Source organism: Jaculus jaculus, chromosome 4, assembly GCF_020740685.1.
Source record: "Jaculus jaculus isolate mJacJac1 chromosome 4, mJacJac1.mat.Y.cur, whole genome shotgun sequence".
Lineage (NCBI taxonomy): Eukaryota > Metazoa > Chordata > Mammalia > Rodentia > Dipodidae > Jaculus > Jaculus jaculus.
Window position 1 is genome coordinate 112,400,124 of NC_059105.1, and position 26,513 is coordinate 112,426,636.

The following is a 26,513-nucleotide window of genomic DNA, read 5'->3' on the forward strand; positions in this document are numbered from 1 at the left end:
CCTTAACTGTTGTTAAGACCAAGAACACAGGCTTATGATATATTAATTCCTTTCTTACCTTACTACACAATAATAATGTCCTGAGTCTTCTAACTTAGCAGGAACAAACCAAAGATTTTCTTTCTGCTGATGAATTCTGGAGTTTGGTTCCATAGATATAGGTGTCTTGCTGTCATTTTTATACCAAATTACAGGGCCCAGTTTTTCACTTGGGTTAAGTGGACAAGCACGAACATCAATTTCATTCACAGATGAAAACAAAACTACTTCATGTAGACGTTCCTTACATTTATCTTTAAAAAGGAGAAAAGGAAAGTCATTTCTATGAGAATACTTTTCAGTATTTCATAATGTAACATCTCTATATAAATGTATCTGTTATTAAACACGCCAATTCATACTACATATAAAGCTTACAGCCTTGGAGTTAAGAGCATCATCTTAGGAGTCTGGAGTATTTACATTCAATTTCAGCTGTGTCACATGTTACCTGTGGGCTATACCCTCAGGCAAAGTACTTATCCTCTCTTACTCCCTCTAAAAACAGAAACACTGTAATAGGAGAGAAATTCACTTCTGTACAAGAGGGAATAATGAAGACAAGATTTTCCTCCTTAGCTTCAACTTTACACAGGTGCAAGTTTCAAATCTATCTCTTCTGTTTATTGTTCCTCATTCTCTCTGAAAACCTAGCTAAACACAACCAGCAATAGCCATGCTACAGTCTCAGTGCTGTACTGTCTTGAAGTGACCTCCATATAATTAATTCAGACACCATTAAACTCAGTCCCATACGCAGTCTCTAGACATGCACAGAATGAAAACAAGCTCCTTGCCCGAATATAATGAAATGACCTCCATAGGGTCTATTGTAGTCAGGTTTACATCGCTGGAAGAAATTGTGTGACCAAGAGCAGCTTGGGGCAGGGGAAAGAGTTTATTTTGGCTTACAGACTCAAGGGGAAGCTCCGATATGGTAGGAAAAACAATGACATGAGCAGAAGGTGGACATCACCTCCTGGCCAACATCAAGTGGACAACAGCCACAGGAGAGTGTGCCCAACACTGACAAGGGGAAACTTGCCATAATACCCATAAGCCCATCCCCAACACTACACTGCCTCCAGGAGGCATTAGTTACCAAATCTCCATCTACTGGCAACCTAGCATTCAGAACACCTAAATTTATGGGGACACCTGAATCAAACCACCACATTCCACCCCAGCCCCCATAAACTGATAACCATACGTGATGTAAAATGCAATGTATTCATCCAACTTTAAAAGTCCCTATAAATTTTATCAATCCCAGTGATGTTCAAACATTCCCATAATCCAAGGTCTTTTAACTGAGCCATACCAAAAAATCCCCAAACCCATAATGGCACAGAATAAACACTCACAGTACAAAAGATGGCATAGGGTACAGGGTAAATATAGAAAAGGAATATTCAACCAACACAAGATTTAAAATAACCAGAGCAAACATCAAACTCTGTAGCTCCAAGTCCAACAACTCTAGTCAGTGACAAATCTCCAAGTCCTTTAATTCTAACCAGCAACAAGTCTCTGGAGTTCCAATTCCACCCCTCCAGCTAGGCTACTCACAGTCCTGGGAAACTTCATCTGGTGCCTGCAGCTGTCCTTAACAGCCATCTCATGGTCCCGGCATCTCCACTGGGTCTGCACTGTAACCCACAGTCTATCCTCATGGCTCCCCCCAGTCTCTATTCAGGCAACCAAGCAAACCTGCTACACACTGCCCATGGCTGCTTCTAAAACACAAGACCATGTTGCAAATTCAATGACCCTTTCTTTCCTGAATTTCAAATACACCATAATAACTGGTAGAGTGCCAATCTGTTATTCCAGTTGGAGGGGGGACACAGCAGACTTTGGGGAACAGGACACTCCTTGAGCATTCAAACGCCTTCAAAAGACTGTATTCTTTTTGTTGTCCCAATGCATGTCAGCTGGCACAATCTCAATAGATGTAATCTCTCATATACTTGCAGCTGAAAAGGCAAAATTTTCAGCCCCAAAATTTCATTTTTGTGCCATATCCCTCTGTTCATGCCAGTCCATTTCTATGAAATACAACCCTGTACAAATTCTCAGGACACGAGCATAAAAGCAAGCCTCTCACACGAACTGCTTCTAGCCCAGTCCAGACAAAGCTCTTTGTCACCCTCATAAGCTAAACCTTACAGTCCTTAGTTCTTACTGCATTCAGGTCTTTCAACTCTGACAAGAATAGTCCATCAAGCTGTACTTACAGCAGTGCAAGGCGTCTCTTAGACCAAGGTTACAAATCTTTCCACATTCCTCTTGAAAATAAGCTCCAAAAGGCCAAAGCCACACAGTCAGGTGTATAACACCAAATGACACCACTCCTCAGTACCAACTTTACTGTTGAAGTCAGGTTTACATTGCTGGCAGAAATCACCCAACCAAAAACAGATTTTGGGGAAAGGGGGTTTATTTTGATTTACAGATTCAAAGGGAAGCTCAATATAGCAGGGAAAATGATGGCATGAGAAGAAGGAAGACATCCTGACCAACATCAGGTGGAAAACCGCCACAGAAGAGTGTGCCCAACATTGGCAAAGGGAAACTGGCTATAGTACCCATAAGCTCCCAACATTACACTGCCTTCAAGAGGCCAGGAGGCCAGGCGTCATTAGTTCCCAAATCTCCATCAGCTGGGAACCTAGCATTCAGAACACCTAAGTTGAGGTGGGACACCTGAATCAAACCACCACAAGGTCCTTATTCCCACATGAAACCCTATGAGCACAACTTTATTGCCTACATTTCTATAGGCATTCTTGTCTTCTAGGCTCTCACCAGAATCACCCATTAAGTTTTATTTGAAGAATTATAGAGGTTTTCTAGCTTATATCTACAAACCCTTACACATTATACTCAAAAACCAGTTCCAAGTGCTTAAGCACACAGTCAGGTTTAATCACAGCAAGCATTCTTTTATGATAGTAACAATTTTCGGCGGGGCTCAACAATGGATAAGAACTCCAAGAGCTGGTAAACATGATAGGTTACATGATTTTCCTGTGGTGCTTCAGGGAACATGTCAACATACACATAGTGGGACTCCCAGAAAAACAAAGAGAAAGATTCAGTAAAAATATTTAAGGAAATACTGCTCAGGTATTCCCTAAATTTGATGAAAAAAAATCTATATATTCAAAAAGCTTTAAAAACTACAAGTAGGATAAATTGAAAGATGTCTACCTAGCATATCATGGTCAAACTGTACACATAAAGAGATAGAGAATCTTGAAAGCAGTTAATTCCAGGTCAGCCTGGACCTGAGTGAGACCCTACCTCGAAAAACCAAAAAAAAAAAAAAAAAAAAAAGACAAATGGCTCATTATATACAAGTGATCTTCAGTGACTTGAACAACTGGCTCTCACAACCCATAATGGCCAGGAGGAAGTGGGGTGACACTGGACATGCTGAAAGAGTAAGACTGGCAACCCTGGAATCTACTTATACGAAAACTCTACTTCAAAAATGAAGGTGAGGGCTAGGGCGATGGCTCTGTAGTAGATAAAGCACCTTCTGTGTACCTGATCCAGGTCCCCAGACCCCATATAAAAGCCACAATCTATGGCAGCCATCTGTATTCCCAGTGTGCCTATAGTTAGAAGGGAGGTAAAGGCAAAAAAAAAAAAAAAAAAAAAAGCTCCAGAAGCTCATGAACAATAAGAAACAATAAGAACAATAAGAAACCTTGCCTCAAAACAAGATGGAAAGTGAAGACAAACCTGAAATTTGTCCTCTGAACTCCACACATGAACACAAACACACACACACACACACACACACACACACAAACACAATCAGACCAAATAAACTTTTTTTAAAAAAAAAAAAGTAAAAGTGAAGATGAAATGAAGGCATTTGCAGATAAATGAAAGCTAAGACCATTCATCATTAACATAACAATGTGGTGAGAGAGTCATTTAGACTGAGGTAAAATAGCCTACATAATAATTCATACTCATGCAAAGAAATAAGGAATACTAGCAGAATTAACAACACACATAAATATAAAGTCATAGTTCTATAATTGGGAAAATAGTTACTTTTAAAATATGTAATCTATTAAGTAGAGAGGTAATAAGGTACAAAGAGAAGTATAAGTTAGAAGCTTGTGATTTCTTTATTTTCACATAATTTTTAAAACTTCATAAGAAAATGATTATAACTCACTATAAAGAAGGAATAGACCTACATATAAAACTGTCAAATATCAATAAGAAAATATGGAAGAAAGAGCCTAGGATCAAGAAAATTATTTTTAAATACCACCCCCCTCAAAAAAGAGAACCATGAAAAGAAAGACAGAAAATAAGAGTAACTGTCTCCTCATGGGTTCATGAAAACTGCATAATCCTTCCTGCAGGTCACTAAGCCAGGATGTCCTTTATCAAATCCCACCAGCCACAAAGTGAGAGGGAGGCCTGGACTCCACACTGGAGACCTAGATTGGAGCTCCTGCTCCAAGGTTAGTGGCATGATCTTAGTTTTTAACCTCTCTGGCTGCCATTTCCCAATGCCCAAGGTATAGCATGAGAAATGAAGATGCTGAAAGGAACTCCCAGTGGCACAGTTCTGGGAGAGTGAGTAGAACATGATGAGGAAAATGACTCTGCTAGGCAGTGTCCACATGCTTCTCAGTCATCTCCACCCTCAGCAGACTAGACCAGAGGAAATGTTAACTTACCAGCCTCCAAAGACATGAGCAGAGCTATGAAACAAACCAGCCCAAGTAGTCCTTTCATATTCTCCTGGAGAAGGGAGGAAGGAAAGCAGACAAAATGTTACTCTAGCAAATATCTAAGCACATTGACCCTCACCTATCCCCAAACTCATTCTCAGGTCACACTGATGGACTAGACTTCCTCAGCATTAATGCCCTCATGCTGGGCTTCTGCTGCAGTTGGGGCAGAGGGCAACCTTGACAACTTAAAAATTTTTCAAACATTCATCATCTCTCCCAAAATATATTTCTGGTCTTACTTCTTACTTAAATCCTCTCAAAATATATTCTATATCCAAAGTAGTCTGCAATTACCTCTCTATGCCTATGGATAACATTGGTAGATTCAATCAATTACAATTCTAAAATATTTGAAAAAATATTGCATTGGTATTGAACATATATGGACATTTGCCTCTGTCATTATTCCATAAGTAACATAGTAAAACAGTTATGTACATGAAATTTACATTATATGAGGTATTATAAATAATCTAGAGATGACCTAAGTATATGATATATGAAGGATGTATGGAAATATTATACTGTTTTATATAGGAGATTAAGCATCCATTGATTTTGGTGTCTGTTGGGGTCCTAGAATCACTCTCCCATGGGTATTAGGAACAGATGAATTCACAAGACCTAAAGTGGCTTGCTTCTGCTGATGTGGATTTGTTACCAGCCTGGAATGTACCCTGCTGCCAGGAGTCACTTGCAAAACTCTTCCCATGATTCGATTCAAGAGTTACACCTTCCTTCATTTTAAAACCCAATATTAAATTGTTTGTGCAAAAAAAAAAAAAAAGACTACAAGAAATTTTCTCAATTTATCAATACTGAATTGAATCTTGTGGTTGAATGGGTCTCCCCTTCTCTGGGGATTTTTATATTTTCCAGAGGGTCTATAATAGGCATGTATGAATCTTTTCACAAAGGCAAAACGGAAGACACTTGACTGCCTCTCAGTGGCTTCAAAAGCCAAACAACATACTATATGCTCCAGTATATCATGAGGGCTTCATACTAAATGGAAGTCCTGATGACATGACTTATCTTTCCGTTTTAATTTTTATTATTATATGTTCACTTTACAAAGTGGTAAATTTCATAATGGTATTTCATTCAAGTTTGAGCATCATCAGCTTCATTACCCTCTCCTGTCCCCCTTTCTCCTCCTGCTAATACTCTTCCTCGTTCCAAATAGTCTCCTTCTCCTTTCATTCATGCCATGTGCATGAACTGAGTGCCTGTGTGTGTGTGTGTGTGTGTGTGTGTGTGTGTGTGTGTGTGTGTGTGTGTTCGTTCTAGGTTCTACACAGGAGAGAAATGGTTATCTTTCCATGTCTGGCTTTTTAAAATTTTTTTAATTTTTTGCTTAATATGACGATGTCTTAATTTCATTCATTCATTTTCCTGCATAAAACATAATTGTGTTCTTCTTTATGGCTGAATAAAGCCCCATTCTGTTTATGCATCATATTCTCATCCATTCATCTACTGATTCTCTAACTTGGCTATTTTAATCTGCTTTAGTTACATAAGGTTTTGTATACAGGTTAAACAGGAGTAGAACCAGATTAGGAGCTGGTCTAAGAAAAGAAGCACAGAAGAACCTGCTCTTCTGTATAGACAAAATGAAGTCACTAAAACTCAATCTAAATAATGCAAGTGAGAAAAATGCCCATCAATTTTGGTACTTTTCTAAACCTTTTGAGCTCCAAAAAAGTAAATAGTCATTATAGCTTCATTTTCTTTCTAAACTGTCCTTTCATGATTCTGCAAAAGGACCTCACTGTGGCTCCAGTCACATATTTCCAACTAGCTTTTGCAAAAGCACATGTGAAAGCCTAGGAGTTCCTCAGTCTCATTAATACATATTCTTGCTCCACCAAATTTATGCTCCCTGGTGCCTCCCACCTCTAAAGAGACCTGTTTCTGAGGCCACTACCACCCAAGTCTTTCTGGACCCAGGTCCTGTCACTGTAATCACCAAAACAACCCGGTTCACTCATGTGTCCACTGGGTACTTCAGAAGCTCAAGCCATCTCCAGCACCTGTCTGGATTTACTATCGTCTCTCTATCTGGGGATTTACAGGTTTCAGTCAATCCGGAGAGGTGACAAACTGTTAGTCATCAAATGAACTGTTCAATAGTCTTTCTTGGCAGAAGAGTCCACACTCCCAGACAAGTATAGGACTATTTTGTACCTTCCTCTATCTTAACTCTCCACGGGCTCCTTCTTCCACCAGCTCACCCCAAGTCAGCCATCCACATGCCCATGCACCCCAACCTCCTAGCCTTCAGTGTTTCCTCTACCTTCATTTCCACTCCATCAGGCCTCAGGCCCCTGAGGGAATATTACATCCCTTTCCTGGCCTCCTCTTGTGGGCTGCTCCAGCAAACTCAATACCTGCCTTGCCCCAAGCAGCTAGCCCAGGATAGAAAGCCCCTCCCAAGTGCAGAAACAAAGCTCATCTCTGCTTCAAAGCATCCAACACTGTGCTTAAAACCCAGAGCCTTTAATAAAGGTTCATGCAATGAATGAAAACTAATGAGCCAACAAAATAGGTTTATCCTCAACTCAACACTGGGCTATGTCCAGTGTCCATGAAATTCTTCGCTGAAAAAAAAAGTCTGCCTTTTAATTTTCTATTTGAATGTACATGGGTGTGCTTGTGCCTGTGTGTATATGTGTGGTTATTCACGTATGTGAGTTCGCGCATGCACATACGTGTGTGTGCATGGTATGTGCGTGGAGGTGGGTGTGTGTAGGCCAGAGGTGGATGTTGGGTGCCTTCCTTGATTGCTTTCCTCTTTATTTTACTGGGGCAAGGTCTCTCTGTTGAGTCCAGAGCTCACTGATTCAGCTGACTAGCCAGGCAGCTTCTGTCTCCATCTCCTGAATTCTGGGGTTACAGGGGCTGCCACACCTACCTAGCATTTATATGGGTGCCAGGGATCCAGATTCTGGTCGTCATACCTGTGTGGCAAGCACTTTACCAACTGAGTCATCTCCCTAGGTTCCTGCCTTTTAATTTTTACTAATTAAATTTGCCAATATTCTTATCTGAAATACAAAATATTTTAACTGAAATTTTAGCCTAAAGATGTGATTGTTTGAAAATTAGCTGGAAATGTTCTATTTGAGAAATTGCATTAAAAGGTATAAAACTGGTAAACCTGGTACAAGATGCTCTTTAAACGAGTACTGAGGCATAAAGATTTTCTCTTTTTTTTTTTAATGTTTTTATTTATTTATTTGATAGGCAGACAGAAAGAGACAGAAAAAAAGTGAGTGAGCCAGGGCCTCCTGCCACTGAAAACAAACTCCAAACACATGTGCCATTTGTGAATCTGACTTCATGTGGGTAGTGTGGAATCAAACCAGAGCCATCAGGCTTTGTGAGCAAGACCCTTTAACCACTGAGCAATTTCTCTAGCCCAGCATAAAGATTTTCTAACATGCAAGTCACACCTTCATACTTTCCACAGAGTAGTAAAACTTCATTTCTTAGATATACTCTAAATCCGATGCTTTACCTACATAAATGGAACCACTCCCACACAGCTCTAGACAAGCAGGGTTACTTTAAACCACATGCAGAGGATGAAATGGGCTAGAAAGCTTTGAAGCCTTGCAGCCTGGCTTCCTACCTCTGTGAGTACACGGCAGAATGCTTCAAGTTTTAATGACAGAGAGGCAGGAACATTTAAAATGCTCCTGGATTTCCATTTCCTGGTCACTCAATACCTGAGTAACAACAAAACAAGGCATTTTGGAAAGAAAACATGTGAACACTCCCAACTGACTGTCAGTTCCTTTAGGAACAAATCAGGGTTTGTTTGATTACTAGGCCAAAGAGGGGGGGTGCTGACAGTACACAACTCTTAAAACAGAATTCAAGGTTAATTGTAGACAGACAATCTTTAACTATTACAAATTCATAGCCAATGATCCAAGACCACTTCCTGCTCTAATAATTTACAAAACAGTGGTGGCCAGGGTTTAGGAAGAGGTTATTTCTGCTCCAAAACTGATCTGGAAAAAAAAGTAGGATGTGAGGGTAACCTCTCAGCAGATCCTTTGTGATTCTATCTGTCCCTAGGATGCTGGACCCAGGGGTCTACACTGAGCTTGGGATGCTCATGAAGGGAACGAGGGCATCAGAAGGGGAGACAGTAAAGCATATGCTTGAGATTATACCAAATGAGCCTCCCAGAAAAATCGACAAATGCTGGGCACGGTGGCACACTGACCAGTACTGAAGAGGCCGAGGCAAGAGGACCCTGAGCTTGAGGCCTTCCTGGGATACACAGAAAGACTCTGCCACAAAAACAAACACACAAAAACAAACTGAAACCCTTTGGTGGAACAGGAAAGGAAGGGTAGCTGATGGCCTGATTCCCTGAGGGTGTGACAGGGGCGGTCACACCCAAGTTAGGATGGCAGGATGGGAATACAGATAACTCAAAGAGAGATGGTCATAGTACGCTGCCTGAAGCAACACCAGGCCTGAGATCCCTGGGTGAAGGTCTGCAGTGAAGTCTCTGACAGAAATGAGGAACTGAGTGTGAGGTGAAAAAGAAGAGGCCTGGGGTGCTGACTGGGGAGCACCCTGGGAGCTGCCAGCTCAGTCACAGCTGTAAATGCCTTAGAAAAGCAGATAGGCAGTGGCCCTCAGGGGATCAGAGACACCTTCAAAAATCCGACAGCTCCTTCCTCTATCCCTTCTTCCCCTTCTTACTCCAGCTCTAGTATCCATTGTCCTAGTTTTTTTTTCCTTCTTGGAGCTCAACTGTCTGCCGTTCCACATCTGTGTGATTATGTCATCTTTGTCTTATTGACTGAATATCATGTCCTCCACTCCATCTATGTTGCACAATGACAGCATCTCATTAAATGTGTACAAATATTGTAAGTCAATTAAAAATCAAGACAAGAATAAATCCAATAAAACCATAAAACTGACCTCATGGAAAAAATACGCCAACAAATATTAAATATCTTTGAATACATGAAGAGCTGTCCCAGAATGAGTGTGCGTGTGTGTGTGTGTGTGTGTGTGTGTGTGGTGTGTGTGCATGCGTCACGGGGGCATGTGGCATGTGTGTGAAGATGCATGTGTCCATGCAGAGGACCACCTGCAGGTGAGGGCAGAGGGGCTTCAACAACTCATGAGAAAAGGCTAAGGAAACCTGAGGTAAGCGTACCTTGCAGAAGATCTTTTCTTATAAGAAGTGGTCCTGCCTCTCAAGGAGTCACCATCGTTAGGCGGAGGGTCTACCTGGGGAAGAGAAAGTACAAGAATGAAGCTTGAATGAAGAAAGCAAAGGCACCGCAGTCACCATGACCACAAAAGGGGTCCCAGGGGTTTTACATGCTCATGAAAATGGGTCAAATATTTGAAAGTTCCACATTCCTTCAGGGCAGAACATTTTTAGGAAATATATAGAATTTGACAACCAAAAGTTAGTGTGTGTGTGCACATGCGTGTGCATGCACGTGGTGAGATCATATGCATATGTGTGAACATGCATGTGCCCCACGCAGAGGACAAAGAAGGACATCAGCTGTCGAGCTCAGCTCCCCTTACTTGTATAGCAAGTGCTCTTACCCACGAAGCCATCTTCCCAACTCTGATGAATACTTTCGATTAGAGTCATGTAACATGTACTTTATCAGATACAGGGATATAGAAATGGGTCCAACTCTCTCTGGAGATGACTGGTCCACTGCCAATGGACAACAGGGTTGAGGCCTTGCCACATACGAGTGAAAAAAACAGGTAAACAGGTCCCCTTTAAGAAAGGAACACTTGCTTTTTAAGACCTCATATTAAACATTCATGTATCTTGAGTTGGAGGGATGGCTTGGTGGTTAAGGGGCTTGACTGCAAAGCAAAAGAACCAGGTTTGATTCCCCAGGACCCACGTAAGCCAGATGCAGAACGTGGTACATGCGTCTGGAGTTCATGCCAAGCAGCTGAAGACCCTGGCATGCCCATTCATTCTGTCTCTGTCTCTTTTTCTTTCTCTCTCTCTCCCCACATCAAAAAAATAAATAAAAATAAAGTATTTAAAAAAGCATATACCTGGAACCTATATTATATAATTTAGAATAAATTCCAAAAGTTTTTCATGATTGCCTTACTGTTATGTCCTATAGATATCTCACCATCTATTATTATTTCTTCAGTTTTCTTCTAGTATTTTGGAGTCTAATTTTTAATATATGAGTCATTTCCTTGAGCTTTTTAAAATAACCATCAATAAAACAGTTTGGCCAATTTAATGCTAAGCATTTTGCTCAGACTAAACACACGCCCAGCCTATTAGTCACTTCACACTTGGAAGCTAAAACGGAGCATCATGCTGCCGTGGAGGCAGTGGTTCATCAGCATGACTGTTACAGCTCAAAATCTGAAAGCAGACTCCCAGATCATTCTGTGCCCAGCCGAGGACTGTGCCCTGAAGCCACAGCGGTAGCCTCAGAAATGGATCACTGATAGGAACTCTAGAAATAGTGCCACATGGAAATCCACAGGGTGGGAGGGAAAAGAAGGATGGACAAGAGGGTATATTTATTTGGAAGGTCCAAGAAACTTCTTGTGAACCCCTATCTAATCCATCTGCTACCCTTTCACTCTTCCTTTTTGTCCTAGAAAGTTCCTTTAGGAATTTTCACACAGCTAGAAAAATATCATCATCCACCTTCTGTGTTAACTTTTCCTTGGAAATTTATTGCTCAACCAATTAGCTCCCCCCTTTTTCTCCAGGCAAAGGACCCTTCAATCTCCATATAACTGGACATGTCACAGCACCTGACCTAACACCCTACATCACAGCCTTCTACCAGCTTGCCCATCCTGCTGAGCTGTCCTGGTGGCTATTGCTAAGAGCTATACCCTCCCTCCCTGGGGACCTTCTCTTCATTCTCCCCATTCTAGTCACGCATCACGGGAGACATCTGACCAGTTGTGCAATGGCTCTGGTTAGAAGCTGACCTCAGGCTCTCATAGATGCTTCATCCTCCATAGCTAGGAAGCAAACCACACAGCTTCTCTTTGGTGCAATGCACAGGTGCCTCTGAGGGATGGCTCTGGCTGCACAGAGTAACCCCAGTGGCTGGCCTTCCTTACCTAAACCAGGGGAGAAGGTAAGACAGAAGGGACCTCTCTCCTCTCCCAGACCCCTGTGAAGACGGCTCCATCCTCCACATCTTGCCTGTGATAAGAATGTAATAAAGACCTATGGAAAAGAGGAAGGAGGGAGGGAGGGAGGGAAGTAGCCCACTCACTCACTCACCATCTTTGCATTACCACAAAAGCAGGTGGTTACAAAGCCGGAACACCCCTCTTACCTTTGTCTCCTCCATATGCACCCACCTGCCCTTCCTCTTAACTCTATGTAGCGAGGCATTATGAGGCCCTCACTAGATGTAGCTGCCTATTCTTGGACTGCATAAATAAATGTCTACTCTTTCTAGATTGCCCAGGTTCAGGCATTCGGTTATGGCAACAGACACAGCCAAGATGATTCCAGATTCAGACGGAAAAAACATAAATGTGAATCAAGTTATGGAACCACAAATAAAGTACAAGCATCAACGATGAACATATTGACCCTCTAACAAAAGCCCCCCTTCCAGAAAAGACTGATTTCATCCAATAGTACCTTCCTCTCTCTGCAAAGTATTCCTTGTCCAGAAGTGACATCTATGAAACACATCCTCTATAAAGCCCCAAGCATTTTCCTCAAGGCCAGTGCAGGGGAAGGGGGCATTTTCTTAGCATGCAGCCACATCACATCTATTAAATACCTTCTAATGAATAAGGAATTTCCCATTAACTGAAAGAATTTCCTTCCTGTTCCTCAGGAGTTTCCCCACATTGCATATCCTGCCTTCCAGAAAGATGCCAGGCACAGGCGAGCAAGCCCATATCAGATACATCCCTGACGATGTCAGACTCACTCAGAAAACATGATGCGTGGGTCTACTGCTGGAGAGACAGAGGTTCCTAGTGCTGGAGGAAGCTTGAACTGGGACCAAATACTCAGTGTCTAAGTACAAGTTGTACTGTCCCTGCACTGGGAGCCACCCAGGGCAGGCCACTACCCATGCTTCATACTGTATCTAGCTATTCAACATACCAAACCCTTTCTCCAGTCTTCCTCCAGTTCTTTGCATCTAATGAGAAGCTTTGAGCACACAGACAAGTAGATACCTCAATCCGCATTCCCAAGTTTATCCTCCTCCAAAGCCCTGCCTGACAACCCATAAAGGCAGTAGAGTTCCCAAGGACCACCCAGGACAGAGCCTTGCATAATCCTGGAGTTGGCATCCAGACAGTTTGGAGTAGAGATTCCAGGCTTCCTAAACACCAGAAGTGTGGTAAAGAAAGGGTGCTGGTGGGCACATTCCCAGTGTGCATATCCTCTTGCCCTAACAGACTCCTCACCATGCCAAGGGACTGGCTAGGGAATTGCAGAACGAATCTATCCAAAGTACAGGACCTGGGAGAGTTCTAGGGGAAATTCAAAGGAAAGCAAGTCTCAGTAGAAACCCAGAAAGAACACACAGATAGCAAGAGGTAATTCCTGTTTCTGGGGCGGGGGGGGGGGTCCACCCCAAGTGCGAATTTTATGAAAGAAATTTTAAGCAAGCATAGTCCATTTTCTCCTACTCTGACAGAATACCTGAAACTAGGTGTGGTGGTTTGATTCAAGTGACCCCCATAAACATAGGTGTTCTGAATGCTAGATTCCCAGCTAATGGAGATTTGGGAATTAATGCCTCCTGAAGACAGTGTATTGTTGGGCTTATGGGTGTTATAGCCAGTTTCCCCATGCCAATGTTTAATATACTGTCCTGTTGCTATTGTCCACCTTATGTTGGCTAGGAGGTGATGTCCACCCTCTGCTCATGCCATCATTTTCCCTTGCCATCATGGAGCTTTCCTTCGAGTCTATAAGCCAAAATAAATGCTTTTTTCCCCAAAAGCTGCTCTTGGTCAGGTGATTTCTGCCAGCATTGAGAACCTGACTGTAATACTAGGCAATTTGCAATGAATCAAAATATAATTGGCTTATGGTTCTGGAGGCTAGTGCCAGCAACTAGTGAGCATCTTTGTATTGTGTCATTCCTAGTAGAAGGACAAGAATGAGCAAGCATGAGGGGGCTAAACTCACTTCTATGACCCTACTCCTCCAACAATGAAGTCACATTCCTGGTAATAGCATGAATTCATTTATGAGAGCAAGGAACTCTGGACCTAATTACCTCCTCTAAGACCTGCCCACCTTAAGGGTGTTGCACTGGAAAATAAATTCCCAATATGTGCACTGGGGACACATTCAAAGCACAGCATACACACTCCATGTTTCCACCTTATACCAATTCACTCTCCTACTAGTCTCATGGAATGTCTCATGATACATCTGCATCATCTTCTGACACAACTTCTCACCTCAGGCATTAATCCATGTGTGTATATGTGCAGATTTATGTAATGGATAAACATTCATAGAGAATTAGGTTCCAAATAAAGTTGGCCATAACTTAGAAGCATGATGGGTCTCCAGAAAAAGCAGGAGGTAAAACGTATTAGCTTAAGAAATGCGACAACCTACATACTCTACTGAAAGTCAGTAGGAATGTGATGAATGGGCCATGCATGGTACGTAAATGAAGTCTGTAACAATGCTTGGCTACTGGTTTGTTATGAGGAGTCAAACAACCATTAGACAGTTCCCAGTCATCAAACCACAAGGTCCATGTGAGAGATAGGCTTTAGGAGCTTTCCAAACCATAAAACCATGTGACTGGAGAAAATACCTGAGTACTATACAAGTCCTGATTATTAAATGAGGTGAACATATTCCCAGGAAAACCAACAGAGAGACAATAGGCCCAGTGTATATCCACTGGGACAATAAATTTACCCCAAGAGTCCAAGTGGGGATTATTTTTATTTTGTTACAAACATGGCTGTGTTATGAAGTGGAAAGGAAAAAAATCTCCAACCTCTATCTAGACAAAAGCAAGAGGCATCAGAGAGATATCCTATAAAGTGAGCTATTCTGGAGTGCCAAGTTGGACATTCACCTTTTATTTCTCAAGACAAGTGTTGGTGGTAAAATCTGAGCAGAGCTATCTTTAGTAAATACCCACCATCATCCCTGTAAGCACCACTCAAATAAATGGAAGCATCCAGATCCCTGAATTTATACCCTCAGGGCAAGACAGACAATGTAAACCTACCTTCCAAGTAGTCTATTCACCCAGTGGTGTCCAGATTCAAGGCAAGGAAGGAGACAGTGAAATAATCTTAGATGCATCTGAGAACCATGGTGGTGTGTCCAAATTATTCCCACTCAGCAGAGATTACTAACACAGGGTCACATGCAGACATTCCAAACACTCAACTGCACATGGTAATGCTATCACTGAAGAACCACCTTTACAAAACAGCCATTAGACAGCTCCCAGTCTTCAAACCACAAAGGTCCATACTTACTTTATAAGTAAGTAAAACTTTACTCACAAGAGGGAACAAAAGAAACTCATTTGTTGGAGAGCCCAAGGAACATGAAAGCTGCAATTTCTAACCAGTAGATGAATCCAAAGCCAGTTATTACATATTAATTTGGCATATTTACAGAGAACATCAATCACAAATGATTCACAAAGATAGGAAGATGAATTAAAAAGTGCCAGGCAGGTTTCAGGTGTTATTATGAAATGCAACTATTCATCTATCACAGGCCGTAGAGCCACAAGGTGGCTGACTGAATAAGACATGTGAGTTTAAGGACAAAGTGGAAAGTGAGGCACAGACAGACATGGTGACTGTCACAACAAACTACAGTCAGGACTGGGCCAAACTTTTCCAGTGAGGTGAAGACAACTTTGAATTTCAAACTGGGATCTATAGGCTGACTCCACATTCTCCATAAGATTTCTCACATTGTGTTTCCTTTACATAATTTTTATTTTATTATTTTTTAATTTTTTTTATATTTTTATTAATTAAGTCTTATACTCAGGGAATACAGTCAGTTTGGTACCAAAATTAGTCTCATCAATGACCTACCTCCTCCCTTTGGCCCCTCCTTGTTGAGGTATATGGGTCATGCATTCTGGAGTTAGCCCACAGTTATAGGTAGGATGAATGTCTCTGCATATCATGACCCAACAGGTGCCTCTGACATTCTTTCCGCCCCCTCTTCCGCAAAATTTCCCTGAGCCATGTTGGGTTCATTCCTTTATATAATTTTTACTTAGGTAAAATATATATACAGTCAAATACAATCCTTAATGTGCCATTTCATAAGCTGGGACAACATGATATACTAGAAATACTTCATCAGGTTACAGACCACTTCCATCATCCCTAAAGTTTCCTTGTACCCCCTTATACATGCACCATGTCCAGGTCACCCAGCATTCTGATTTCTGTCACCACCTCTACACCTGACAGCTGGTGTCTATCCTACTACCACTCACCTAGTAGAACAGGGTATGTTAGGGCCACGTCCATGCAAACACTTTACTCACTATGGCCCAGTCACACAGAGAAGGCATGTTCACAACCAGACGGGCAGGGCCCCCAAGAGAGCACTGCAGAAACTATGCAGAAGGGGACACTTGGGTGCTCCTGACACATGTGATGAGTGTTGAAGGCTGTGAGTGCTAGAATCTGGATCAACACAAGGCACCTCTGCTCACTGAAGACATTACCCCCACCTCCCAGGACCCCATGTATCCCACAGAAATTAATGCCAAGAGAACATATTTATGGTGTTTTAAACTTAACTACTGACTCTATTCCAGATTTATATAAAACGCATACAGTTGCCACAATTTCCATACATACCAAAATTTTCAGAAATATAACTACTGTGACAATTGAGAAAAGATGCCTTTGACTGCCATGTAGACCTCGACCAAAGGTTAAACATCTATTAATAGTGTGCATATGGCCACCCCCTCATCTGCCCCAGAGTAGACTCGGACAGTATATATGAAGCACCACCCAGCGTTACTAGGTTCCAGCCCAAGCACTGACCTGGTGAAACACCTAATTTTAATACAATTTCTTTTATTTCTTATTCACATATAGACATTGTGTTGATATTTTTAAATTATGGTACAGGTAAGTTTCAACATTTCATAATTATAAACAGAATGCTTAAAACCTTTGGACAAAGGAAAGGTGTTGGGTGTTTAGTGAGGTGAGATGCCATGACTGAAAGTGACAGTATCTAACCTTTCCTTTAACTCTTAGTCAGGAGTCACTGCTGTACTTTCAGGTGTCCCAAGTTCTCAAGCAGATGGAGGAAGATGTGCAAATCCAGGCTTCCTGCCGCTCCTGTTAGTGTGTGGCTATTCTGTGGTTACCCTACCACACTTGCAGCACAGGTCATTTTAAAGAGACCTACACTCTTCCCTTCTCACCTCTGTAATGAACAGCAGGAGAAAGTTTTGATCTGATTGTATCAGGAATGATTTTATTTCTCCTGAGAATTTCACTTCTTTTTCTTTTTGAGAGAGAGAGAGAGAGAGAGAGAGAGGGAGGGAGAGAACGGGCATGCTTTCAGCCAGTACAAATGTACTCCAGGCACATGCGCCCCTTGTGCACATGTGAGACATTGTGTTCTTGTGTCACTGTGCATATGGCTTACGTGGGACCTGGAGATTCAAACATAAGTTCTTAGGCTTTGCAGGCAAGCTCCTTAACCACTAGGCCATCTCTCTAGCCCCTCATTTTTATCTTGAAAACAATAATAGCTGATTATCCAGGGTTCTTCTCCCCTTCTGCCTTGTGGACACATTAAAACCACCTGTGGACATAAAAATTACCAGGACCTGCTACACCCAGAAATACTACCTTGTTTGCTCAGAGGGCATTTAGCAATGTCTAGGAGCAGGCCAAGCTGGGACAGTAGCTTATCTTGGCATTTGCTACCTCTGAAGGTAACTCACTATACATCTAGACCATCAAAGTTTACAGTGTTCACATTTCTAGCCATTTCAGGCTCCATTTAATCTCCATTCTTGATTTTATTTTATTCCACCTTTAATTCTTGATATTTTATAAATCCTTCCCAAAATGGGTGGGATGCCTTGTATGTGCCAATGGACAGGCATGAGGAGGAGTTACCATGGGACCCAAGAGTGTGTTGGTGACCAGGACCTTAAAATCCCCACTCTTTTCAACACTAAGTGAGACCAATCATTGACAGGCCCCTCTGTGCACACTCATGTGCTAGGTGTGGCCAGGACACCAGTCGTTTGCTGGGGCCACAGAAGGAATGCACAGGAGGTCAAAGCTGCTAACGCTGCAGATCTTCCTCCACCACCACCAGTCCCCTAGCAACCATGCAGAGAGTAGAGCACAAGCCAAGCATCTTCTCACAGCAACAGATGGGTAACACTGTGGGGCTAGGTCACGGCCAGTGAGTCACAGATGACCCTAGCACCTCCCCTCTTTGAAGGGGAAGGTCATAATGAATCCATCCGGCAACAAAGGAATATGAGGACACATGTTCTTCCCCATACCCTAAACTATGACAGTTTCACCAAAATGATCCAGCTTTGCTCCTTTCACTGATGACATGCTCCCTCCATGAGTCTCTGGAGTGCAGGGGGACATATGGCTACCTGCTGTTAATACCTTCTATCCACAAGTTTGGGTCTGCCCTGGTCCCCATGGACACCTTAGCTACAAAGTGTACCTTGGCATCCCTGATACTACAAAGCTACATCTGTTACCACTGTTTCCACACCCATTCCATTGGAGATAATGAATATGACCAAGCCATCTTGGCTCACTGTCTAAGGATAAAGGCATATTTCAACAAACTCCCTTATGAAATCAATATCTCTAACTTGTCAAGAGGACTCAAGAATGTGAGAAGACAGGGATTTTTATTTCTTTTACTTACTTCACTATTCACAGGACTTCACAGAACACCTGACTAGGCATTAAGTGAATATTTGTTTGCTAAATTAGTTAAGTGAACATTAAGTAGCACTTCACCAGCAGTGAAGGATCTACTCAGAAGATGTTGCCTGCCTCAGAGCATAAAGAACATCTTGATGCCACCTTACAACAGAAACACTCTACAAAGCCTATTAAAATGGGGACATTTGGTCTTGCCCTTCCAAGGTCATGTGAGAATTCCTGAAGTCAAGGTTGCCACTACAGACAAGTACTTCCTATGCAGCACAATGGCAGCCAGCCCAGAGACTGAGAACACATCAGAATGCTAGTCCCTTGCCTCGGCCAATCCCACTTCAAAAGCACCATGTTTCTGCCTTCCACGAAATTAGTTAGGATGGGAATGCAAAATATCAAATAAAATGCTAAATCAGATAGTAAGAAACTAGAAGGGATCAAGAAAGCAAAGGATACCACTATCTGCTAGTAAGTTAGGTGAGGAAAGCCTCATCCCACAGTGCTCTGCTGACCTTCCTTAGCTCTCAGTCACTTCCACGTAGCACATCCGGCATAACCCAGCTCCGATGGCTTCAGTGGCAGATGAATATCCCTTGCTTTTGCCTATGGCATCAAGTGATGACATCCCTTGCCTCAGTTCCTGGGATATGGGGGTAATACCACGGAATGGCTCTTCTGATGACCAAGCTCTGCACAGAGCTGGGAGTATGCACTCCCTCCAGAGCAGCTCCCTTCCTGGTGAGGAGGTAGACACGGGGGCTGGACGCCAGTGGGTGTCAGCTCACAGGCAGGTCTCCTGTGAGCTGCTACTATAAAATGAGGGTGATCATGGCACAGCACTCACAGGGTTGCTGGGAGGACAAGAGGACAGCAAGAATAAAGGGCCTTAGAACCTGTCGAGGGCTGAGCATGCCTGTAAACAATGTGTCTTCGTGGTCGAGTTCTTGTAGCCACACTGCCCAGCATCAGCCTCTGGCTGGGGGGGATGAGTATCCTCCTACCTCCCCCCTCCAGTGGATTAAGAACATTCACCCCTAGTCTTGGGAAGAGAGTCTCTTCTGAGCCTAAACCCCTAGGAGGACACTCCTGAACAAGTTGATCTTGGCCAGATCACAACTGGGAGCAATTTATACAGGAAGACACACCTATCTAAAACAAACTTTAAGAAAGGGGTAGGTTCCCCAAAGTTTGAATAGCCTTTATTCCTGCTTAAGAAGAAATGGGGGGGGGGAGAGACTGAGATTGAACAGGATCATCAGTCACCTTTATCCACAGCAAACTTTGACAACCAAGTGTAACAAGGACACTTAGCAGCGCCAAGGCCGCTACCTGCCCTGCCCACCCGACCCATCTCCGCAATTCTCCAGTTTTCTCCTACCTGGGTCCTGAGTGTGCCCTGTTGTGCCAGTAGGGTGTGCGGGGATCACAGCTGCGGGCGAAACCCGTCCAGCAGGGCCAGGTTGGAGCCCGAGGAACCGCGTGAGCGCTGCTCCGGGCCGCGGGCACCGGGCCGGCACATTCCGCCGCTCCCTCCCGGGGCGCGCGGGCCAGGCCGGCGCCTCCACCGCGGGGTCCCGACCGCGCCCCGCCTCTCCGGCCCGCGCCGCGCAGAGGCCGCTCCGGACGTGGACGCCCGGCACCGGCTGCGGGCGGGCGCGGGCGCGGTCCCACCCCCAGCGGCCCTGCGGGGGCGTGCGGCGGGCGGGGACTGTGGCCCCGCCTCTGCTGGCCCGCGCCCGCGCCCCTCCCCGGGAGCCGGAAGGGGGAGCAGCCGCCCAGGTCCCCGCGCTGCTGCGGGGCGTCCCACCGCCGCGCAGGGACCCAGGAGGACAACACATCTCCCAAACCACCGCCCAGCTCCTCTGGGCAGCCAGTGTGGCCTCACCACTGTTAGTCAGGACAGCGCATCTCCCTTAGCCATCTAAAGAGTTTCAAGCGGCTCACTGGACACCAGACCCCAGGCCAGAGCTGCCTCTGGAGCTAGGTGCTGGCTCTAGGGCCCCCTCTGCCCGTGAACCTGGAGAGACACTAAGTCTTTGAGACCCCATTCCTCTTTTGTGATAAAGGATCACATCCAACACAAGGCATGAGGTGAAAGATGCTACTACATACAAAACTGCTGGGCACAGAGTTGGTCCGCACAGGTTTTATGTGTTGGATTTGCTGTGACTGTTCTATGTCCACCCGAGAAAGCCATTTTTCTCGCTATACAATCTTGGTGGCAGACTTTTCAATTTAAAACCCACTGACCCTCTGGCTTAATATGCAAATGAGAATTCATACCTAGGAAAAATATTGGCCAACATGGTACAACAGAGTTAGGGAGAGGAGAGGAGAGGGGGACACTGGCTTGAAACCCACCTTTCATCTTCCATCCCACATGTCCCCAGCAAGTGTCTGGACACCCAGCTGCTTTCCTGGTCATATGGGCCACCCTGCAAGGAGACTGCTAATAAACATTGATAGCTCTTCCTTCCAGAGCACACCACCCTTCCCGCATCCTTCCAGGCTGGGCAGGATCTTGATTAACTGCCACACCCCATCTGACTCTTCAAAAACTGGAGGGTTAAAGTAACTGGGTCTCAGCTCCTGGATGCAATTCTGAAGTGAGGGACAATACAAAGAATCAAGCAGTCATAACTTCTTTCAGAGGTCATCTGTGGCCTAGCATAATGATAGCTTGTCCTATCTGTTTCTAGAGGTTGTGGGTTTCCCTCTGTCAGGGAAGCAGTGGCATAATATTGGAAAAGTCATTAGTTCTCACTTGAATTCCTCACAGAGATGTTCTCACAGCCTGGACTACACTCTGAATCACAGGGATATTTGACTCCATCAGGTCATATCAGAATCGCTGAGGCCCAGTGTCAGTACTCGTAATGCATCCAGGGGATTCCACTGTGTCAGGATTATGAGCAAGGGTCCCTTTCAGCCTTAGCCATGATGCAGGCGCATCGAGTGTCCCACTTCACAGCTGTTTCAACGAATGCGTACAAATGGTAGTAACCCCACACCCTTTCTTTCCAACTGCATATTAACTATTCACAGTAGTTACAGAGTAAGTGTGACAATTTCAAGAGTATCTTGATCCTTACTGCCTTTCCTTGTCTTCAGCTCTAATTGCTCCCCCCACCAGACTTCCATGGGTTTTTCTCCCCTTCATATTCTACAGAAGAAAGAAAACATGTGATATTTATCTTTCTGAGTCTAGCTTGTTTTGCTTAACATGATAATCTCCAGTTCCACTCCTTTTCCTGCAAAAGGAATAATTTCCTTCTTCTTGGTAGAATAATTAATACCTGAATGGGTGGACACACGTTTTCTTTATCCATTCATTCCCTGAAGGACATCTGGACTGGTTCCATCACCTGACTATTGTGAATAGTGTGCCACTGAACCTGGCATGCAGGTATCTGCACTGTCTGTTGATAAATTCCTTCAGGATATACCAAAAAGAGGTAGAGAAGGATCACACAACTCCATTACAAGTGGTAGTTTAATTAAAGATAAAACAGGTGAGTCTGGCTCAATAATAAAGAAGCAATCTGGAAGCCTTATATTTGTAAATACAGTATTCCATTGACCCTTCACTGTACCTGTACACTGGTTAGACACATGGACCTCTACATGCAGGTAGGACTCTCATTCCAAAAAGTGAGATTTTAACACCCCCCCTTCTCACCTGATGATCTTGAAAGTCTCACCTGGAACCCTGCAGTACCTTCTTTCCTCCCTCAGCAATGTGGATCATGTTCCCTGACTCATTTCTTACAGTAGCTTGTATGCGCTCCCACTTAACTTCCTGGGTTGAAGTTTGCATAGAGACTGTCACCCCCATATCACCCTCTGCTCAGGTCTTAGAGTCACCTGAATATTCTGAACACATCCATGTACTTGAGCATGAGATATCACCAACTGCTGTTACATGCTGATGACAGCCATGGGTGCCACCAGTGTTATAGCAAAGCCAAATGCCCACAGCAGAACAGTTTGGGTTGATGAACAGGTTGTCCCGCAAAGTGCTCCCTAGTCTTCATAGCCAGGGGTCTCCAGAACTTCCAAGGGGTTGAGAGGGCACTAAAGGATGAGTACCTGGTGAAGGTCATCAGATGAAGCTGGTAAGACAAGCAGGTTCTCAACTGGAGTTTGCAAGGCTGTAGGATGACCTGCTGAACAGAATCCAGGGACCAAAACAACTCTTTTGTATTGTATTGTATTGTATTGTATTGTATTGTATTGTATTGTATTGTATTGTATTGCATTGCATTGCATTGCATTGCATTGCATTGCATTGCATTGCATTGCATTGCATTGCATTTGCACAGGGAGAGAGAGGGAGAGAGAGAGAGAGAGAGAGAGAGAGAGAGAGAGAGAGGGAGGGAAGGAGAGAGAAGGGGTACACCAGGACCACTTGCCACTGCAAACAAATTCCAGATGTATGTGGCACTTTATGCATCTGGATTTACATGGGTACTGAGGAATTGAACCCAGGTCATTAGGCTTTGCAAGCAAGAACTTTTTTTATTTTTTTTATTTTAGAGACAGCAAGAGAGAGAGAATTGGCATGGCAGGGCCTCAGCCTCTGAGATCAAACTCCAGATCCTTGGGCCACCTGGTGGGCATGTGCAACCTTGTGCTTGCCTCATCTTTATGCATCTGGCTTATGTGGGATCTGGAGAGTTGAACATGAGTCTTCAGGCTTCTCAGGCAAGTGCCTTAAGCTAAGCCATCTCTCCTGTCCTGCAGGCAAACACTTTAACCACTGAGCAATCTCTCCAACCCCAGAAAAACTCCTAATCAGTTCCATCTCCTTAACCCCTCAGGATCCACAAAGACTTCCAGTTAGAACAAAAAAGAAGAAAGAATAGTCTAAAAGACTGAGCCTTGAATAAACATGAAATAAGTTTGAATCAGTGAATATTTTCGTGCCACCAATGGAATAAGAATTCATAAGCAAATTGTAGAGAAGTTCATAAGTAATTATAGAGAAACAAAGAAAATTATGTTTTCATATACAGCACCTTTGTGATTCTGAACTATTTTTGCTACTTATGGAGCTGCCAGTAATTTCTCACAGAACCACAATGTAGATTGAAAACCACCGTCCCAGATGAACTTCCTTGTACTGCCCAGTTTTCTGCTCCTGTCATACATTTTCCATCTACTGACCTCCAAACAGTCGTGTTCTTACCCACACCTCTCATGACCTCCCATCACTGCAACTTCTCAGCTTTAATTGTTTCCACATTCTCCTTTACCTAAACAGCTGAATAGGGACTTCTGTGAGTACCTTTCTAGTCACAGTCCTCTGATTCTGTCACCATTTACCAGGGCAGAAAGCCACAAGTGAACCAGGGCTGATGAGAAAGTGTAACAGATATGAAGGCAATGAACCATTTCTTAATTCCCTTAAAAGGAAGAAAAATAACTGAAATGACAGGCTGGCATTTGCTCTGTTGCAGCCTTCATCTGGCTCAGTGAGGCAAAGAGATGAAAGAATTTCTTCCACCTGGCTTGTGTCACATGTTAACGAGAACGTCCTCATACTGGTACACCTAACAGAACCAGACTGCTTTGTTCCCACCCCTTCCCTCCCGCCCTTCTGTTTCACAATTCCTTTAAACTATGAAATTTATAACCAATAACTGAACTATTGCCACCCAAAGATGTTTGTTTTCTGTGACAGGAGGCCTTGGTGTATGCATTTCTCTTTCTCTCTCCTTCTCTCTCTCTGCTTATGAATAAATCAAAATATTTTTAAAGAGCTATGAGATGGTTTCTGGGTGTGGTGGCGCATGTTTTTAATCCCAGCACTCGGAAGCAGAGGTAGGAGGATCACTGAAAGTTCAGGGCCACCATGAGACTACATAGTGAATTTGAGGTCAACCTGAGCTAGAGTGAGACCCCACCTCAGAAAAACAAAAATAAAATAAAATAAAAAGAGTTATGAGATGGTCACATAGATTTAATTTTTTAATTTTTAATTTTATTTATTATTTATTTCAGAGATAGAATGATGCACCAAAACCTTTAGCCACTGCAAATGAACTCCAGACACATGTGCTACCTCATGCATCTGGCTTTATGTGGGTACCACAGAATTGAACCTTGGACCTTGGACTTTGCAGGCAAGCACCTTAACCATTGAACCATCTCTCTAGCCCCTAGATTTAATTTTGAGCACATAGATTTTTGAATAAAAGAAGTAGGTAGGACTACAAAATGTTAGACAAAAGCTAACCATTTGAATAATTTCTAGTGTTGTAATTCAGTGATTTTTTTCTAAGTATAGCCTCTATGATGTAAAACTCCATAATGAACGGTACTTGGAAGAGTGAATAGGAGGCTATCAACAGAAGCAGAAAAAATTGTGGGCAGACTCTGGCCTGCACGTTTGTTTAATCATTTAGCTAATGTTCAGAGATTATGTTAACATCCAACACTTTCTTCAGAAGATAGAAGTGGGCAACAGCTCAGAAGGTGGGGAATGTCACTCAACAATTTCCCACTATCCATGTCTATCACCATGATCCATGGTTATCCTGAGGGAGGATGGGGAACTTGGAAAATTCTTAGCCTTGGGGCTAAAAGTTGGGAGAAGAGGCTACAGTGCCACTTCTTTGTTCTTGTTGTTTCTAAGGAAATTGGTCTCAAGAACATGCACAGTCCTGACCTAACTCTATGTCTGGGATAGACTTGCCACTGAGCTCTACTTAGAGGCCCAGAGGAGTCCAAACCTCCTGGGAGTGAAGACAGTGCTTGTCTTTAATATCAGTCCCTTAGTAAAAGAAGTCAGCCTCCAGATGGACCAGACTGGGCAGGATATTCAAAGGACACCCTGAGCGTGAGTACAGCATGGGCTCCCAGGTGAAGTTACCAGGTTTCCTCGCTTTTTCTCCCAGACTTTGCTTCACATTACATGTAATTTCTGTAAACTGTGGTTATTTTTTTAAAAAATAGGTACAATTAAAATTTGTTACAGCAATATTTCAAGACCTCAGTAATCACATGTTGACAAACACACATGCACACACATACATATTAATATATATAATATTTTATATATGTATATACATATATATTCCAGAGTAGATATAGGACAATACTGTCATAAAATGCTTTGTTGGGCATTGTTGCTTAAAGTCCAGACAAATCAGGGCTTCCAGAGTTGTATCTTTGGAAAATTTTAAAAGTATATTTTATTTATTTATTTATTTGACAGAGAGAGAGAGAGAGAGGGAGAGAGATCAAGACATAGAAAGAGAATGGGCACACCAGGGCCTCCAGCCACTGCAAACTCCAGATGTATGCACCACCTTGTGCATCTGGCTTATGTGGGTACTGGGGAATCAAACCTGGGTCCTTTGGCTTTGCAGGCGAGCACCCTAACCACTAAGCAATCTCTACAGCCCCTATCTCAGGGAATTTTATCCTGACCTAAAACAAACAATATTCTTCTTTTAAATGTATATCTGAGTGAGAACCTTCTTCATACCCTTCCCCTTTCCTTTCCTCAACCATGTCTGTTCAGTCTGTCTTTGACTCAGTAATCCTACATGCTCACATCTGCCCCTGTATCTTAGGTCCTCAGTTTGAATATTATTATAATTACTTTTAACTCACAAATATAGTATGGTCTTATTATTCTAGTAGTAACTAAGGTCTCCAGTGACAGGAACCTATGTATTTTGGGGGGCAACCTATGTATTTTGGGGGAGATACAGAATCTCTCTACTTTCTGTTCCCAAACACTCATATACAACT

The 26,513-nt window shown here is 43.2% G+C and overlaps 1 protein-coding gene across 4 annotated transcripts in view; it reads right to left on the minus strand.

Annotated features, from left to right (window-relative positions):
- The window catches only part of Il1r1 (interleukin 1 receptor type 1), an 86,741-nt gene that overhangs the window by 23,484 nt on the left and 36,744 nt on the right, over nt 1-26,513 (minus strand). For 2 of the 4 annotated variants that reach the window (XM_045147858.1, XM_045147861.1), the window contains exons 1-4: nt 20,131-20,270; nt 10,003-10,076; nt 4,752-4,815; nt 59-293 (exon numbers count right to left, since the gene is read on the minus strand). In XM_045147858.1, the coding sequence (XP_045003793.1) occupies nt 59-293; nt 4,752-4,809 (293 nt within the window). In that variant the 5' untranslated portion in view covers nt 4,810-4,815; nt 10,003-10,076; nt 20,131-20,270. Of the gene's footprint in view, nt 1-58; nt 294-4,751; nt 4,816-8,445; nt 8,543-10,002; nt 10,077-20,130; nt 20,271-26,513 lie in introns of those variants that run through there. The other 2 variants (XM_045147859.1, XM_045147860.1) reach the window with 2 other exon arrangements.